This window comes from Diadema antillarum, unplaced genomic scaffold (genome assembly GCF_040938485.1).
Source record: "Diadema antillarum isolate AM-2024a unplaced genomic scaffold, OU_Dant_1.0 seq00001365_RagTag, whole genome shotgun sequence".
NCBI lineage: Eukaryota > Metazoa > Echinodermata > Echinoidea > Diadematoida > Diadematidae > Diadema > Diadema antillarum.
The window spans coordinates 763,902-782,724 of NW_027272127.1; the positions used below are offsets into that span (position 1 = coordinate 763,902).

General features: G+C 36.4%; 1 protein-coding gene across 1 annotated transcript in view; it reads right to left on the reverse strand.

The window, feature by feature from the left end:
* Positions 1 to 14,378: 14,378 nt before the first annotated feature.
* Positions 14,379 to 18,823, reverse strand: part of LOC139708654 (coiled-coil domain-containing protein 33-like) — a 30,849-nt gene continuing 26,404 nt past the window's right edge. Inside the window, exons 17-20 of the mRNA XM_071620590.1 lie at positions 18,370 to 18,455; positions 17,512 to 17,598; positions 16,185 to 16,307; positions 14,379 to 15,635 (exon numbers count right to left, since the gene is read on the reverse strand). Coding sequence (XP_071476691.1) covers positions 15,543 to 15,635; positions 16,185 to 16,307; positions 17,512 to 17,598; positions 18,370 to 18,455 — 389 coding nt within the window. The 3' untranslated portion in view covers positions 14,379 to 15,542. The remainder of the gene's footprint in view (positions 15,636 to 16,184; positions 16,308 to 17,511; positions 17,599 to 18,369; positions 18,456 to 18,823) is intronic.

Sequence of the window (18,823 nt, forward strand, 5' to 3'; positions counted from 1 at the left end):
AACAACTGAGTTTTTGACGAACAAATCCAGAAATAAGGAGGGAGAACTGGACATGTGAAGCTTGTACATGAATGCCAATGAGTTAAAAGACACTAACTCGTTTAGAGGTAAACAACACAGCTGTAAGAACTGGGGGGCACTTGGCCTAGTAAAGTGTGAGCTTGTTATTAGCCTGATAGCTCTTTTTTGTACAATAAACAATTTATGAAGATGGCTAGTATTACCCCAGGCAACATTACAATACATCAAGTGAGGCATTATGATGCTATTATACAGTGTAGTCAAGACACTTTTAGGAACAATAAATTTTAGCTTATGCATTACACCAACACCCCGAGAAGCTTTGGAACATACATTTAATTTTTTTTTTTAACTTACTAATGCCAAAAGTTGCAGAATTAATGGAAATAGAAATTGTGCACATTCTTAGTTGACAAAGAACATTTTCTCTGAAAAACACACTCAAGTGACTATAAAAATATGAAACTTTTGCGTGATAGTCTATAGACAATGGAAGCAGTTATAACTAATAATTAAGTTATATATAGGTCTAGGTAAAACCTAACTAGTTTCGACTTATAGTCCTAGGCAAACCTCAGGTATGTCCTACTTTTCCACATTTCTACCTCGGCCCCTTGTTATACATTGTCTATTCCACACAACACTTTAAAAGTACTGTACAGTAGTACTGCATGGTTGAGGTGGGGATTCATGTTTTGAACATTCCTACGTGAGATAATGAGAAACCTCTTACGAAATATGAAAGAGCATATGAATTCAAGATGGATTCAACATTTATTTGATGAAAATTGTTTTTCAAATTGCTGAGATATCAACAAAAAGTGATAATGATAAAGGCGACAGACCACGCCTTTTATTTGTTTCACCTTGTTTTTGGATATCTCAGCCATTTCAAAACCGATTTTCATCAAATAAACTTTTGATACCCCTTAGAATTGCATGCTCTTTAACACCTCATAGAGTGATTTCTGAATATCTCGCAAAACGTTAAAAGCTAAATCCTCACCTCAACCAGAACTGTACACACCCTTTAAAAAAAAGGTGATTTAGATGAATATCAGATGGGCAAACAGCAAAATCATGTACGGCTATTGCTGTCTGAGAATCCAACTTGTTACAATCATAGTCGAGATATAAGAACAAATTCACAACATGCCAGGTCCAACGTTAGATCATAACCAAGATGTTGAAATTCCGAACGGGTCCTAATTCTGTCTGCAACATCCAATCTTCAGCTTATTGAAGGAGGCAGACTTAACAATTTAGAAGAAGGAGAAAAAGAAGAAGAAGGAGAAGAAGAAAAAGAAGAAAAGAAGAATTCAGAATGCGCAACTTTGTAACTAAAATTCACGATTTACATTAACATTTTCACACTCTCTTTTCACACAATTAAGTCTTAAAATGTATGAAAGACAAACTTTGATGATTTTAGTGGAATTCGATGCATATAGGTCCATGAAGTTGAGTATAGAATCAGACGGCAAACACGTTAAAGTCTAGAATATTACAGTGATCGAAATACAACCCCCTCTCTAGTTGACACATTATTGCCCAGCTGTTGGGTGTCCGGACAGGTTAAACATAAGAAATTAAACAATGTTAAGCCACCATTTGACGCCAAAAAAAAAAACACTCATCACGTTTTTAACATGTAAAATCTCTTCATTTTTGGCACAGTTAATGTTAGACAATAGCATAGAAAATAATACATATTGATGACGGTTAGCACAATGCATGCATATTTTTTTGTTAAATCTAAAGACAAGAAAAAAAGGGCGGATTCATTTTTGTTACGTGTCCGTGCACCCTAACGTCATATCCTTAGGTTTGATCTAAAATCTCATACATCTAACGTAAATGATGAAACACATTTCTTACTTTCCTGGTCTTTGGAAATCGAAATAATGATAAACCTGTTGATGGTTTGGTATAGCTATTGGTGCAGTTTAATGCACTGCACCAATTCTTAGATTTACTCATGATTCTTTACAGGAAATTCCTTCTTTCTTGTGTAATCCCTGAGGTACCGGGTCTTAACCTGTCTTGGTCTCACACAAATTGTATATCGGGAAAGTATACAGCTCACCAGGAAACAGTACCCGCTCAGCGTTATAGTTGGCGCACACTTTCAAAAATCAAGCGGCAGCGTTTCACTTTTCGACCAAGAGTTGGCCAGCAAGACTGGTGAGGTACACCGCTTGTGAAGGATCAAAGCCCAGCCACACCAAACGTGGGACTAAGAAGAGATACCAGGAGTACAATATTAAGTATATCAGAGTTATTCCTGGGATGGCACTGGTGAAAAATGATTCGGTGAAGAAAATGCTAGCCTTTAATTTCTTTATATACTCTGAGATACGTAAGACCAATAAGTTTGGTCATATGACCTAAAATTTTCTTGTTTAATGACCTGTACTCTGCTTCCTGCGATACTGGTTCAATGCGTTGGTATTATGAAAGAGTATAAAGTGCCAATTACCGTTTTCTTCTACTCATATCGGCAGGACACATCGTCGACGTCACACACTCCTTTGCAGTCGTCTTCGAAATGCTCGGCGTCGGTTTCATCATTGTTCTTGTCACTACTATTGATCGTAATGGTGTTCAAACACTATACAGGTCAAGGCGAGTTGACGTAGAGAATGGATGACCAGGAACCTTAAGCATGATGCTCAAAAGTTCAGGAGGATGGCGGTAAACGCGCGTGGCTGATGGTGGCAAATTTCAACCACCCAGCTCCCATTTCTTATAGGATGTCGTCAACCGTCATTTCCCTTATGTCATTTACATGGAACACTCTTTTCCGTGTGACAATGTTATGTGCATTTTATACGTACCATCGATGACTGAGACCTGAACAGGTTACTGTTTTGCATATAAATTAATAGGTATGTGTAAGGAGACACTTATAAATAAGTTTTTGTAAGAAAAGTAGCTCCGGATCCGGGAGTGCCCTTTAGATGTTGTTTCACGTCTTTTTCTCTTTAACAAAATGCCTGGGATGCTTCGGGAAAGGAGCGTCTTAAAGTGTGTATAGTTTGATGTAGACTTTTGGATTTCTCGTGGCAGATATCATTTAGATTTCGTCAAGAGCACACCATGTGCTAACTCGACTGAACGAAAGAAACCCGCCACTCCCATCAGATTCAGAGCACCATTTGGGATGGTGTTTTAATAGACAGGGGCACATACATTGTTCGTGGATGCATGGCCAGGAGCCGCACTCCTTCAGCAGTGTTCAGCATTTGTGTAGTCTGCGCAGTAGGCAGGGCACCAGTGACATAGTGACAGAGTGTCATTCTGGCATCACACTGGAGCTACAAAAATTGAATAGATACAATGTACTAAAGAGTAAGGAGAGTGAGGCGAGTGCTGGTGCATGTGAGTGTGTCCAGCAGGCGCGCGGTACGAGATGCCCTTTAGGATAATAAAACTTAAATATATTTGTTAAATATCTTGATGTAAAAAGACGGGGGGGGGGGGGTATCAAAACATTGAAGTAAAAAAAAATATAGTTAGAATAATCAGATATTGGCTAATCTCCATAATTAACATGATATGGTTTTTCATGTTTGCATGATTTAATTCGTTCGGGGAGATCAGAGAATTATTCTTTCTATCCTGTCCGTGGTGTCGGATTAAAGATGGGCGACAACAAGTAACTTCGGGTTATTTAGATGAATGTCATTGCAATGACGAGTGGGATAAGAGTGTATTTTACTATTTGAGATGAAAGTATCATGGAAAGAACGGTAATAAATTGTTTATGTACTTGAACATAAAAATGGCGGATTGATAAGTATGAGAATCATTTAATTTTGATATTTTCAGTTATTTAAATAGAGGATCGGTATGGGCTAAATAAGCTCAATATGTGTACAAATACGGATGGCTTTTTTTCTGCGAATGAAATAACATGTCAATTTTGGATTTGTTACAGTTGCCCCATACAACATTACAGTAATTGATATGTGGTACAACAAAGGAATTGTACAAAATGAAAAGAACGTTCTTTGTCAAAATTGGTTTCAACCTATATCAAGTATACCAATCGCTTTCGAAATCGAAGTACATATTTTTGAACGTGTTCATTCCAAGTCAAAGTTGAATCCAGAATGACACCTAAAAACTTGGTAGATTTCTTTTCACTAATATGTACACTATCAATAACAATATCTATTTTATGATTGTTACGGGATTGAGGGCTCTTAAAGTGCATAAGACAGGTCCTATCAACGTTCAAAGAAAACTTTATTGCACTTGAACCACAAGGATACCTTTGACAATGCAGTATTCAGACTGTTAATAAAAGTATTTAAACATTTTACTTGAATAAACTATGTCTGTGTTGTCTGCAGAAGATGTGAAGAATTAATGATATGATAAATAAATATGTATATATATATATATATATATATATATATATATATAATGTAAAGAATAGGTCCAAGGATTGAACCCGGGGTACACCGCAGTTAACATCGAAATAAGAAGAGGTTATTCACTGAAACGAAACAAACTGTTCGCGATTATAAAGATAACTTTAAAACCAGGAAGGAATTACACCTCTTATACCTAATTTAGATAACTTGTAAATCAAAATTTAATGATCAATAATTGTACCAAAAGCTTTACTTAAATCCCCCCAAAACTCCGATTATGTGTTCTTTGGTAGACGAAGTGTTAATAATATTTCCATCACATGATTGTATTTAAAGGGGATGGCTAGTAACCGATCAGTGGGAATCAGTGGGAATGCTGAGGGATGATTGTTCCAATCCTTGTGGGATTAATTTAAGAGTACATTATATATATCTACTGTTGTGTGAAGATTATTTGCTTCAGAACGGTCTCATATTCAAGTAATGTGCAGATTAATGCCCCGTCACTGACCAGGGACGCTTACCTGGAAGCATTAAACTGCACATTACTTGAATATGAGACCATTCTGAAGCAAATAATTTTCACACAAGAATAGATATATAATGTACTCTTAAATGAATCCCACAAGGATTGGAACAATGATCCCTCAGCATTCCCACTGATTCCCACTGATCAGTTACTAGCCATCCCCTTTAAACTATATTTCCTAAAACCAAATTGATTTGGATTAAGAAGATTGTTATCAGTAACGAATTTATACAAACGATCATAAACAAATTCTTCAAGAATTTTAGCTAATGCGGGAAGCAACAAAATAGGGCGATACTTTTTTTTTACTTCAGCAGCGTCATCCTTTTTGAATATAGAAATTACTGGAAGAGTTCTCGAAATAATAGAAAGATTAAAGATATGTTTCAATGGAGAAACAATGTAAAAATATTTTAAGAAAGCAGATTAACACTTAACAACAAGATTTACTGGGTTTAAAAGATTGCACAATTTTCAGAATTTCAACTTCATTGGTTGGAGTACAAAACAAACATGATTCAAACTGTTCAAAAATATAATCAGTGAAACAGCCAACGTTAGACTCAGTTGATGCATCTAATTCGGGACCGACGTTGGTGAAATAATTGTTGGAAATACAGGCAATTTTAGTTGGGTCCTTTACTTCAATTCCATCTTTATTGATAAAATCACGGAAATTTTCTTTTTTTTTTTTGTTTTCACAAGTTCATTAACAAAAGGATCCTAATGAAAGGTGGGTCCCACCTTTTATTAGGATCGCTTTGTTTTGGATATCTCAGCCATTTCACAACCAGTTTTCATCAAATTAACTTTGAATTCCTCTTAGAATTATATGCTCTTTTGCATTTCATTAGAGGTTTCTCATTATCTAAAAAAAGTTGAAAACCTCATCTCAACCAAAACTATACCACCCCTTTCAGTATTTGTTGCATTAATTCTAACACTGTTTAAATTTGAACTATTTTGTATACTGGTAGTCAGTATACAGTAGGGCCCATTCGGAAGGCACGTTGCAGTATGTTTTGTTTGGAACAATTTACGTTATAGAGTGTCAACAGAGTATAGTATTGTAACAGGTTGAATTTTCTTTTTCCTTTTCATATGAAAACCAACAGAATTTCAATGACGCACTAAGGATGCGATTTTTTTTTTTTTTTTGTTCACTCGCTACACAGGGAGACAACATTATATTTTGACGTCGACAACGCCATATTTCAAATCTGTCTGTATGACTATTGCGCTTTTTAAAGGGATAGTATAGTTTTAGTTGAGACCTAACTTCATGTATCTAATATTTTTGGTAATATAATATAAGCAACCTGTTGTGAAATATGAAAGAGCATGTATTTCCATGAGGAATCCAACATTTATTTGATGAAAATTTGTTTTAAATGACTGAGATATCCAAAAACAGCTAGATTCTAATAAAAGGTGATATACCCACCTTTTTATTACTATCCCTTTGTTTTACTGTGTGTGTTTTTTTTTTTTTGGATGTCTCAGCCAATCCAAAACCGATTTTCATCAAATAAACTTTGAATAATTAATTCCTCTTAGAATGGTGTAGACCTACTCTGTACTATTTCATGAGAGGATACTGTCATGGTATATGTATCTTGCAAAAAGTTAAAAGCCCAATCCTCATCTCCACCAAAACTATACCATCCCATTAACGCAGGAGGGATTTGCATTATACCGAAGTAACCGAGTTATCCAAAGCAATATCTTCACAGCTAGTCAAACAAAGTGGAATAAGAAACAAATGATTTAAAGAGAAAATCGCGCGATAGGGAATCACGCGTTTTTCATAGTCAATTACATGAAGTATACCAGGTGTGTCATTTTGATCAATGTATAATATCGTGTCATAGGTTAGTGGCAATACACTGTGATAGTTGTTTGACTTTCTGATGCATGTTTTTATTAAGTCTTCTCTAATTCATCTTCCGTTTTCCTCACATTTTTACAGTATTCCCATGAGAGGAGAAGCATGATAGTTTTTTTTTACACTTTTTTCTTGACAAGCACAAAAATCACCGATTTCAACAAATAATCAACATCTTAAATTTAAACAGCTGACTCAATATAGCCTTTGTTCAATTGGCCGATGAAATATGAACGTTCTGAATTTATGAAAAAGTTTGGCCGTTATCAGAAAAATTTAATGAATCTTAATCTACTTTGTTTCACTTTGACGGGTTGCCGCCATGATACATACACACACGCACGCATGCACCCACGCACACACACATATCAATATATATCAATATATATATATATATATATATATATATATATATATATATCAATATATATATATATCAATATCAATATATATATATATATATATATATATATATATATATCAATATATATATATATATATATATATATATATATATATATGCAGGGCTCGACACTAACGGTGGCCCGGTGGCCCGGGGCCACCAAAAATGAAAGCCGGGCCACCAAATTTCAAAAAAGGGCAAATTTGGTGGCCCGCCTCGGGCCACCACAATTTTTTGAAAAGTATGTCAATAAATTCGTAACTTTTTGTGCCGGATGGATGGATGAAAAGGACTGAATGAGTGCCTGAGAGTGAGTGTTGCAAGTTTGTTGAAGTCTAATTTATGAGTAGATATGTCCAACTTATAATTCTTACTATCGTAAAACTTAAATATTTGACTCATTAAAAAAAACCAGGACTTTTAATGTTTTTTTTTTTTTTTTTTCGGGACACCAAATCTTTCTCTCGGGCCACCAAAAATTTGAAATTTAGGATTTTGGTGGCCCCATCGGGCCACCAAACAAAAAAGTTAGTGTCGAGCCATGATATATGTATATATCAGTATATATATATATATATACATGCACACACACACACACACACACACAGCGCACTCTCGTTAAAACTAAGTCCTTGGGACTGGAGGTTTTCTTTCGTTACAATATCGTTATACTATCGTGATGTATCGAAATTTCGTTACATCTGAACTGCATGTATAAAGTACATAAAGATAACGTAGATGATGTTTTTTGGGGCCTTCATTTTTACTGCATTGTGACGAGAATTTCAATGTAACCGTGTTCGTTACAACGGGAGTGCATGGTACACATCAGGCAATCCTCCCTATGTCTATCCCCCTCTCTTTCTCTCCCTACACCTTATCACTTCCCTTTCTTTCCACCTCTCCCCTTCCAATATCTCTCCCTTCCTTTTGTTTGGTCATTTTAAACACCCCTGATAAAAGACACACACAGCATGCACACTGATAATCAAATAAGCGATAAAGGACTAGTTTAAACACTGCAATGTATATACATTGTACTATGACAAATTATATTTCACTTGTGGGATCTCCTGGAATAAAAAATAAATAATAATATGGAAAATTTACACAGTGCTTAAGACAAACATACTTCAAAGCACTTTACAATTATCAAAGAAGAAAAATAATTAGTGGAAGGTTTATCTTCACATATTGACTAGTCATATGACATCTCATCAATGACAGGTATTATAGAATGACACTTTATAAAGAGGAACATGCGATGCTCTGTGTTCAAAGCTGCCTATTGATTGATAGAGTAATTTAAGTAGACAAACAGACCAACGGGAACATCATTAAAATCAGAAAAAAAAAAACAAGAAAGAAAGTAATGTAATGTTGATGTTTTACACTTTTTCAACAATCACAACAACAAAGCAAGATTACTTAATTTTCAAATGTAATGGTATCATTGCGCCAAATGTCTCCAACGGATTAGCACAAAAAATGTTTGAAATATTCTCAAAAGAACATACTACATATAAAATTACTGGTACTTATGAGTTGAAATCAAACAGCTGTGATAACTTTTCTGATGCATGGAAATCACAGTGTTTGTGGAATTATTGCCAAAATATTTTATGAAATTCTATCATAAACCAAAATCTGAAGTGGCCATCAGGATGAAGCCAAGATTAGTCATAATCATTTATACTGTGAATAGTGAAGATATCAAAAAGTTGGTAGATGAGATATGATGGTAATTGGTAAATAAAAGGCTTCCATGAGTGGATAGGTACATTGGAAACATGTGCAAATGACATACGGAGATAATACAATTGTTGTGGTTGTGGATGAGCAATGTATGCTGTAACACCAACTTCTTAAATGCAGAGTCTTTTGAAAATGTATTCCACCAGGATTTGCTTTATGAACACATCACATGACACATTGATACAGTACCTCTTTATATTCTAGTGTCATAAGAAAGTAAAAGTACTTCAAACAAGAACAACTAGCATATCTTCATGATTTTCATAATTGTGCTATCATTTCTGCTCATATATTAAATACCTATACATTTCTGTACAATTGATACAAATTTAATTCAAAATGCTACAACATAAATTGGCAAGATCAGGAGTTTTACATGATCACGGTCACGAAGGGCTGAAAAAGAAGGTAACACAACAACATCTTAGTGACTACAGTGTATTAAAGAAGTAACAGATGTTCAATGCATTTTGCCATTCTGATAATTAACTCTAATCCCCCTGCATGCTATGTTTTCATTCTGGCGTATCTCAAAAAATGTACTCTATATAGCAGAATAGAGCATTGCTGATAAAGAAAAATAAAAGTACCTGGTTTATGCAACAAAGTCTCAGGAATCAACAATTCTTACTGCCTGAATACCGTAAATCACTATTCACAGTTTTTTAACACTACTTGAATTGAATTCCTGAGATTTATTGCCGTCAGTGTCTGCAAGAAAACTTCCCTTAAAATGCGAAAGCAAATCCATTCTAGATGAATAGACTGCTCCTAATCTTTTCTAAGAACAAAATATACATGTATATGTCTTTTTTTCATTGGTTATCTATTTCATTGAAATGTAAAAACTGGAAGAAACAGCAGGTAAGGACGGAAATTGAAACGTTATTTGACAAACTTCTGCACACATATTATCTGATGAGCACAAGTCCAAATGCTGATTGAATATTAATAGAGTCTTGGAAATATCACCCGGTGTCAAGTACTGATGCATATCGACAGAGAAATACAATAGCACTGAAGTCTCTTGCTTCAGTCCTATAGATTTGCACATTAAAATACTACCTGCACAACAGCAATGGCTGACTGTAATCAGCATAAGATGCATCAATATAATCATGAACATCACAAACAGCACATTAAATCACATTGGGTGTGGCAGACATTAACCATAAAATGTTAGATGATTTACTATTAATGAAGTGCATCTCATTCTATTTTTTTTTTCTCATTAAGGACAAAGGCATTGATATGTCAGGTAACTCCATATATGAAGACATTAAGAATATCCCAGCTCTAAACAGTCTTCCAGTCATGAAAAGAAACATACCTTATGTTTCTATAACATAAACCAAATGCTTACAAAAATAGCACACCACGGAATGGATCTAAATTCTGCCTTGGAGAACTGCTAAAACATAATCCTTACTAATTGCCTCCTTTAGTGTCTTGGAAAGTAGCATCAAAATCAAGATTTTTTTTTTTTTTTCAAATAAAACCAAGAGTGAGCTTCATATTGTGAATAACTAGTCAAGTAGAGCCATGAACAAAATGAATTACATTGTACATAAAATAGAACATTCACTCTTTTTATTGTTTTTTTTTTGCACGAGTGCACACTAAAAATGGTAAAAGCACAATCTTTTGTGTATTTTGCTACTGATGCATTAGGAAGAGTCCTCAGTAATTTAACATTTGTTTGGTCACTGAATCACTGCTATACAAATCTTTTTTGAGAAATGTCTCTTCCTGGAATGCAGAGCATTCATGGCTAAACATCATATATTATCACACAAAGTCTACCTGAGTAAAAGGCTAAAAGCCTAATAGAACACCAATTTCAATTTTCCCTTTTTATGGGGGGGGGGGGGTGGGTGATGGCTCACTTTGCTTTATAATATGTATGTACAATTTACATAGAATACAGTATGTGCAACTGTGATGGTTGAAATTGTGCTTTAAAAGAAACCTGTACTGACATTTTCTACTTGTCTGATAATTCTAATCTACATTTTTTGATGCCTACAACTGGAAAGAGAGGATTCTAAAACCCAGGATAAGCCTGTAATGATTTTTTGAAAATAATGAAAACGAGCAAGCCAAGGAACGATCCACACAATTTGGCATACGTCACAGGTGCCAACCTCCGAATTTAGCAAAACGAACTAGAAAGGTTCTGCACATGTCAATTTACTGATGAAATCTCACACGAAGTACTGCAAAAACTGTTATTTAGTAAAATTGCAATATGGAGCTGAAATAAACATGTTAAACAATATTTGTTAAGTTTTAAAAGGAATCTCTTCAAAAGCTTTTTATTTAGATCAAATTTGTGGGGAATATTCCAGATATATGCAAAATGAAATTGGCATCATTGTCCGAACGTGCTGCCCATAGAAAACTATGTGTAAAAAAAGTAACGTTGCACTAACTATGCATTGATGATGAGCGATAATGGTTCGACATCACAGTTCAAACTATCTAACGAAGATGAGGACTGAGTGATTCTTAAAATCTAAATCCAAAAAATAGTCAACGGCAATCACGGTTTACGCCTAGTTAGAAGAAAACGGCACTCAGTACATATAGACTCTAGACTAGAACTAGGACTAGGACTAGTGAGCAGTCAAGGACCGAGAAGATTCTACTCACCGCTCCGTCGACAGCTGTACGTGCACAGCGCTAATAATAGGCACAGCGTAAACGTCTCGTATGCAATACATACCCCGAATGGCCCTGCTGCCAGAACTTGAAGAAAGTCCAGACGAAAGTCCAGACTCCAAGGTCTAGCGTTGCCGCTAGAGGCCCTTGTGCTGCAGGCCCTGTTGTTTCTGTGCTGAATTTTGCAGGTAAGGTATCTGCTTTATGGATTTTCAATGTTTTTGTGGTCGAGATAAATCTCATGGTGGTTGTATTAACACCAAGGACTAACTTAGATCTAGTTTTAGTAGGACCCATACCTCGGAAGAGTGGCCCGACCACGTAGATACAAACAGTGCCACCGCTTCGCAATCCAGGCGCTGGTGTAGGCATAGTGCTAGAGTACTTCCGTATCCATGTAGATATCTCAAAATTCACCCAACCAAATTGCACCAAAATCATAAGAAGTATTTTATGACTCATGTCCACTTGCTCACGCTAATTGGAACCAAATCACAAGTTGAGAAGCGTAAGTGAAGTTGTCGACTTTCCTGTCGTCGCTGAAAATAATCTGCTCTGTACGACTAAACAAGAGTGACCGCGGCATAGTAGCCCTACTTGCCTGCGCACGCACAGACTGAAGTTAGCCATCTAATATCATGAGACAAATCTTTCAAGTAATCGGGAGCAAGAAATCAATTTATAAATTATTTGAGCTAAGTTGAATGAAAAATAAAGTTCGTAAATCACACAAATCGCTAAAATCATGACATTTTTAAATTTAGTTCCCGCGTAAATTCCCCGTTCGCACAGCACTAGTCGGCTAACTTCAGTTCTAGATTGTGCATATCGCGTTTACCAGGATCTCTTGCGAAGTATGAGTTTTTTTTAGTGACAACTTGAAATTCGGCGTCAATATTGATACTTCTCAATTACCGATTTCGTTCAAATATAATACGGTATTTTGAAATATGCTTAGAAGTATATCCTGTAATTTTGGTGCGATTTGGTTCAGCGAAATTTGAGATAGCTGCATGGATAGGACAGTACACAAGTGCCGCCTGCTAGCTAAATTGGGCCTAAGCGTCGTCTGCTACTCGGCACGATTTAACTCACGCGTATGCGAGGGCTTGTAATCAGTGAAACATTTGGCACCTGTGACATCACGACATCCGGGCTCGTCAGCTCATTAGCATAATTCTCGCCAAAAAATTTCCATTTTCAACATGAAATTACGGACTAAATCGTTATGAAATTTTGATTCTGTTCGCACCGCTGGGTCTTTTAGAATTAAAAGAACAACATATAAAAAAATAAAAAACCGGTACAATGCCCTTTTAACAGTTATGTCCGAAAGGCATTTGTGATGTACAACTAGACATTGTTCAAAATAGTTGATCACACAAATTCATCTTTGTTTTCTTGATCATATAGACTAGACAAAATTTCACACAGTCATCAACAAAGATTTGCTCAAAGACAAGTCTGCTGGGAAAATTAACACAAGTATGGATTTGTGGCAGAAAAGCCTTTGTTCATACACTTCCAACAGAAAATGGCATCAATGATAAAATTGTCACAGTTTGTTTGCATGAAAACTATTCCTTGTCCAATGCCTCACACAGAAATGTGTTAAATAATGCATTCTCTTTGTATTCACGTGAATGTGGAAGAAGGAAAGATAAAGTTTTGGAATTTTGCACATTTCTGACAACCTCCCTAACTCTCCACCAAACGCACACTTAGTCACAATATACAATACAGGCATTGTTTCTTTCGTTTACATAGGGTAATGATTCTGTGAGGTGTAAAGAACTATCTCGGTCAATGTTAAACACTCAATGTCATGGAGGATTTTTAGGTTGCAGTCTCCAAATAACCACTTACACCATCCACTTAAAATTAACTGCCGAGTTGTTCTGAATACAAAAATAAGTTTGGAAATTGAGTTTAAAATAATATCAAAAGCTTTCGAGCACAGAACGACATGACAGGATCCATTCATATTGCCACATTTGTGAATAAAATAAAAAATGAGTATGGTGGCAGCTAAACAGGAAGATAATGTGAGGAAGTGGCTGAAATAATTGAGAAGCACTGCTGTTGTAGTTACGCCACATCACCAAACCATATTTGTGGAAGAGTTGTTGCTGCAACACATGAATGCCTTGAGTGGATTGTTTGAGATGTATATCTACCGAGGTTGCTGTCAGACACGCAACATGTTGCGGTGAGTCTTCAAAAATCAGAATTACTTGCTTAAAAAGTGACAGAGATATTTCAAATGAAAAGCTGATCTGTCATCAGATGTTGTCAAGATAATGCCACCTCTGCATTGTGTGGTTCATCAGGGTCCTGCCAAATCACAATGGACCACAGCTCCATGACATTTACGACACAAGTCAGCCATCGAGAGTTGCTTCAGAGGTGTGCTTGTGCATATTCATTGTCAAAAATGTTAATATAACTAAAGCACAAACTTGGAGTAGAAGTCCTCAATACTGGGACATTTTGTTCATTCAGTCCGGTATCTTATAGAATTAGCAGCCAAATAACTAGAAAACATGAAAGGGCTTTGTTCCATTGCAACTGATGAAAAAAAGATTGTTTTATCAGGTATTCCCTTATACCTTGTCACTTTATATCATGTACAATGTATTTGTATCACGTTTTGTATCATGTAATCACTGACAATGTCAGAAGAATTGGCAACAACAATCCCTGAACACTTTGAAGCAGATGCCACTTCAAAAGATATGCTGGTACACTTCAATGTTGCATAAGTAGTTTTCATTTAAAATCATGGACTTTACCCACCACATTTATCACATTCATGTCAAGCAAAGAATTATATTTGAAATGTATCAATCAATCCATACCCGCATATCCTACAAAAAAGGAGTTGTAGTTTCTGAAGTTAAGGAGTTGGCGATAGCAGTTGTGTTTGTTATGAATTGAATGCACCTTTCATTAATTATTGTATGCACTTTGGACTATTAAGATGTTGAGTCTAGTTTAAAAAAATAGAAATGGTCACTCATCCAGGCAGAGTCCATCTCTGCTCTGGTCAGTGCAAATCTTCCATCTCCTGACCACCCAGTACAAGTGGAACTTCATTCTGTCACACGCTACCAGAGTGACAACACACACATGGACATCGGGACAGCTAGAGGTCGCAAATCATAATCAGGGTGCTCTCTAAGAGCTATCAAAAGGATGTTTGTGTGTTACATGCATCACATTATCTCAAGAGACAAAAAATTCCCACATCTAAAAATGCAGTTAGATTGGCAAAAAGATCAAGAAGTTTAAGATTGTGATCTTTGCGATCTTAAAGTTTTGCCAGTGTGACTGCAAACTTCCAACTCCGACTAGGGATTTTTCCCTCATCCCCATCAAACTTCTCGATCTTTTGCCAGTGTGACCGCGAGAAACTGAAACTTTTTGATCTTTGTCATGTGACCAGTCCATCACCTGCTTTCGGGCCGCGCCTCAGAAGCACACTGCTCTTGTGTTGTACGGGTGCTCATTGTTGCGTAACAATCACTAGCCATCAGATGGCGCGCTCTTTCTTCTACCTTGTGCATGCATATGCACTAATGACCTGAACTTCTTGGATCCAAAGATTGAGAAGTTTGGCTGACAGAATGACTGGACGACAAAAGATCACAAAGACCTCAACTTCTCGATCTTTTGCCAGTCTGACTGGACCTATATCCCTTGTCGGGAAATGAATATTTATCACATGTTTTTAGGGAGCCCCTTCAGCATAAGGGAGACTCAAAAAAGTTTTGACACACACAGGTTCTGTAAGCCTCATTCAGATCAGTGCGGAATTTCACAGCTAGTAACTGAACACTCCCCAAAAGTCCCTAATTTCTTGAGGAAAGACTGGAGCTTTAATAGGATTTGGTGCTGTGACTGCCATCAGTAGAGCGGACTCAGCCTGGTGGGTGTGCTGTACCCAAGTCTGGGCCTTCTGCTTCCATAGGACCTGTTGCCATAGCGATCATCAAAATCCTGGGAGGTGAAAAGGGTCAAAGGAGAGGTCAACCATTACATCATATTCAAATTATGTTACATGAATTTATCCATACCACACGTGATCTCATGATATTGTACTTTACTTCACTAAAGTCAGCATCATGGCAAGATGACTACCAGTACCACTGCATTCAGAATTTTGAGAATTTAGACTTCACCTACCAGCAGTACATGGAGTTCAATAAATCCAAATATGAGTTGGAGGATTTACAATGACTGTCATTGTATACATTCAGAATTATGAAAACTGACATCACCTCAATCAACTTGGACTGACTTGAACTTTGGTTCAGCATCAATGCAGCTGACTTTTCTTGGATTTATAGCATCAAAGAGAATTAGTTTTTTGTCAAATTTTCACTTTACTTCCATAAAAACATCACAAATTTTGACTTTACACAACGGCAGCCATATTCACATGTCTTTCTTTTAACAGATGCAAATGATTCTTAATCATAAGCTGTAGAGCTCACTTAATGTGGAAAAAAAAAGAAGCAAAAAGGCATTCATAAAAAACGAACCCACCTGTATCTGTTTTCCCCTGTCGTAGTAAGGCAGTGGCGGTAATGAATGTTGCCTCTGGTGGTCGTTTGTCCGTAGTGAGATGTTTGCCTTCTCTTTCCCCCATTCCTTGGCTTTCTCAAGTAACTACATAAAACAAAACAAGGGGAAGGGGATGGATAAAAAGCAACCCTCTTTCTGTCTCACAAAATATAATCCCATGGGAAATGTGGTTTACGGTTATGGCGATACTGATGGTTTAAAGGTGAGTATCTCGGGGATTTACAATTCATTATGTGATGCGCCATGTGTTTCGCAATTGGAGATTTGTAACACGATCCACAAGCGGTTGAGTTACTGATCGGGATCCACAGCTGTGGAAGAAATACAATCTTTTGTCAAGAGGCAAGTTAGCAATTTCCCACCTTGAAAATGATGCACAGTGCCCCGATGTTAAGGGTAAGCAATACTTTGGTGTGCTGATAATTTTGATATTTGTTGACTCACAAAATTTGTGAAATATAACCCAACACAAAATTTACAAGTACTTCAGGCATTATTCCGATGGGATGTCTAGTTTATCGCGTATCTGATTGTTAGAGGTACAGCAGGTATGGATATACAGTGTATGTGCAAACTGTATCTATTCAAATTTCAGAATATATTTTTGATTAGGAGAGTCAATTCTGAAAACATATTCTTTTTTGGATAAAAGAAAAAAATGTGTTATTATCAATTATAGAATGGGTAGCGAGAATCCTGCGATCTGATTGGTCGAGAGCTGTGTGTTGATTTTTACTGGCCGCACGCTACGTACGCTGAGTCACCGTGTGGTAAACATGTTATCGCGCACTTGTAGCAAGAGTACGCGTACTTGTAACAAAGGTTTGCGCACTAAGCAAGCGTTCGCGCACTCAGGTTGGCCATGCGTCCAGTAAATACTGATGCATGGCTGGCCGTGCGTCCAGTAAAAACTGATGCATGCTTGTTTACGGCAAGCCAAAAGGAAATGCATCCAGTAATTTTGTCATCGGGTAACACGATAGAAAAATGAGTTTTTGACAAGAAAATTACCCATTCTATAAATCAGATGACGCACATGTCTTTTCGTGCGTCAGTCGGAATATAGTGTGCATGCGGTAACTATGGAATTTAGCCTAAACCCACTCGGCTTCGCCTCGTGGGTTAAGCATTCCATAGTTACCTTATGCACACAATTCCGACTGACGCACTCAGACCTGTGCGTCATTTGTATACTGACGAATAGAACAAGTGTCAAAGTTGATGGTGTCAAAGGCACCAACGGATAGATTTGGGAAATTTAGTTTAGCCATACACTTTCATATTTTACCTCTTGTTCCAAGGACGACACTCTCCCCTCTGCTTTCTCCAACATGAACTGCATCCGGATCTTTTCAGCTTCATTAGCTGAATCACTCTGAACACGAGATATAATAAAAACCCAAAACCAATCACACATATTTCTGTCTTATTCATATACACACATATAGTGGCTCCTAAGCTGACCCACAAAAGTTTTACACTAATAAATGTCTTTGCTTGACTGGTAAATATTATTTGAAATTGAATAAATTTGGCAAATATTAAATTTGCCATGTGACTTCTTCTTCCATACAAAGGGAGAACAGGACATCATTTGGCATAAGATGAATTCTATTCAGCAAGGGCAGGTAGAAAATCACATGAAAATGGAGATTAAAGGAATGGTATAATTTCAATTAAGATGGGGTTGTAAGTTTCCAATGTCTTTCAATGATGATTTTTTTTTTTTTTTTTTTTTTTTTAGATAATTAGAAAATGCCTATAAAATGTGACAGAGCATATAATTCTAAGAGGAATTCAAAGTTTATTTGATGAAACTTGGATTTGAAATGGCTGAGATATCCAAAACAAAGTGATCTTAATAAGAAGGTGGGATCCACCTTTTATGAGGATTGCTTTCTTTTACTTTGTTTTTAGATATCTCAGCCATTTCAAAACCGATTCTCGTCAAATAAACTTTCAATTCCTCTTGGAATTGTATGCTTTTTAAAATTTCATGAAGTGGGTTGCAAAAAGTTAAAAGCTAAATCCCTACCTCAAAGAGTCAACTCATACTATGCTATCTCTTTAAAGAAAGTATGGACAGACATGTTTAGAGAAGACAATGAAGTGGAAAAGGACAACAAATTCACAAATTTTGACCCACCTTCTGGGCTGAGGTTGCCCTGAGATGTTCAATCTCTGCTTTCAATTTGGCATTTTCAACACCCAGCAACTCAGCATCCCTGGAATCTGGGATAATGAAAATAAAGACAACCGCTCAAAAGCTGGTGGTGATGCAACACACACTGGATCAATGAAGGTGGATTTTAGATATATAAAGTTGACTGAAAGATACTTGAGCCATCAAAGAAAATGAACATAAAACAACTTCAAAGAACACTTCCACAGGTCACTACCAAAGACATTCCATTTTGAACTGATGCTGTAATTGATGCATGCTCTTCTGATGCCAAAACATAATCTTGATATGAAATTGGTATGATATGATGCAATCTTGAAAAGTGCACAGCAGGGTCAAATTTGTGATCCTCTCTATACCTATATCTCTTCCTCATGTATTGAACCATTCTGAAAGAATGAACATTTCCATTTGTGAA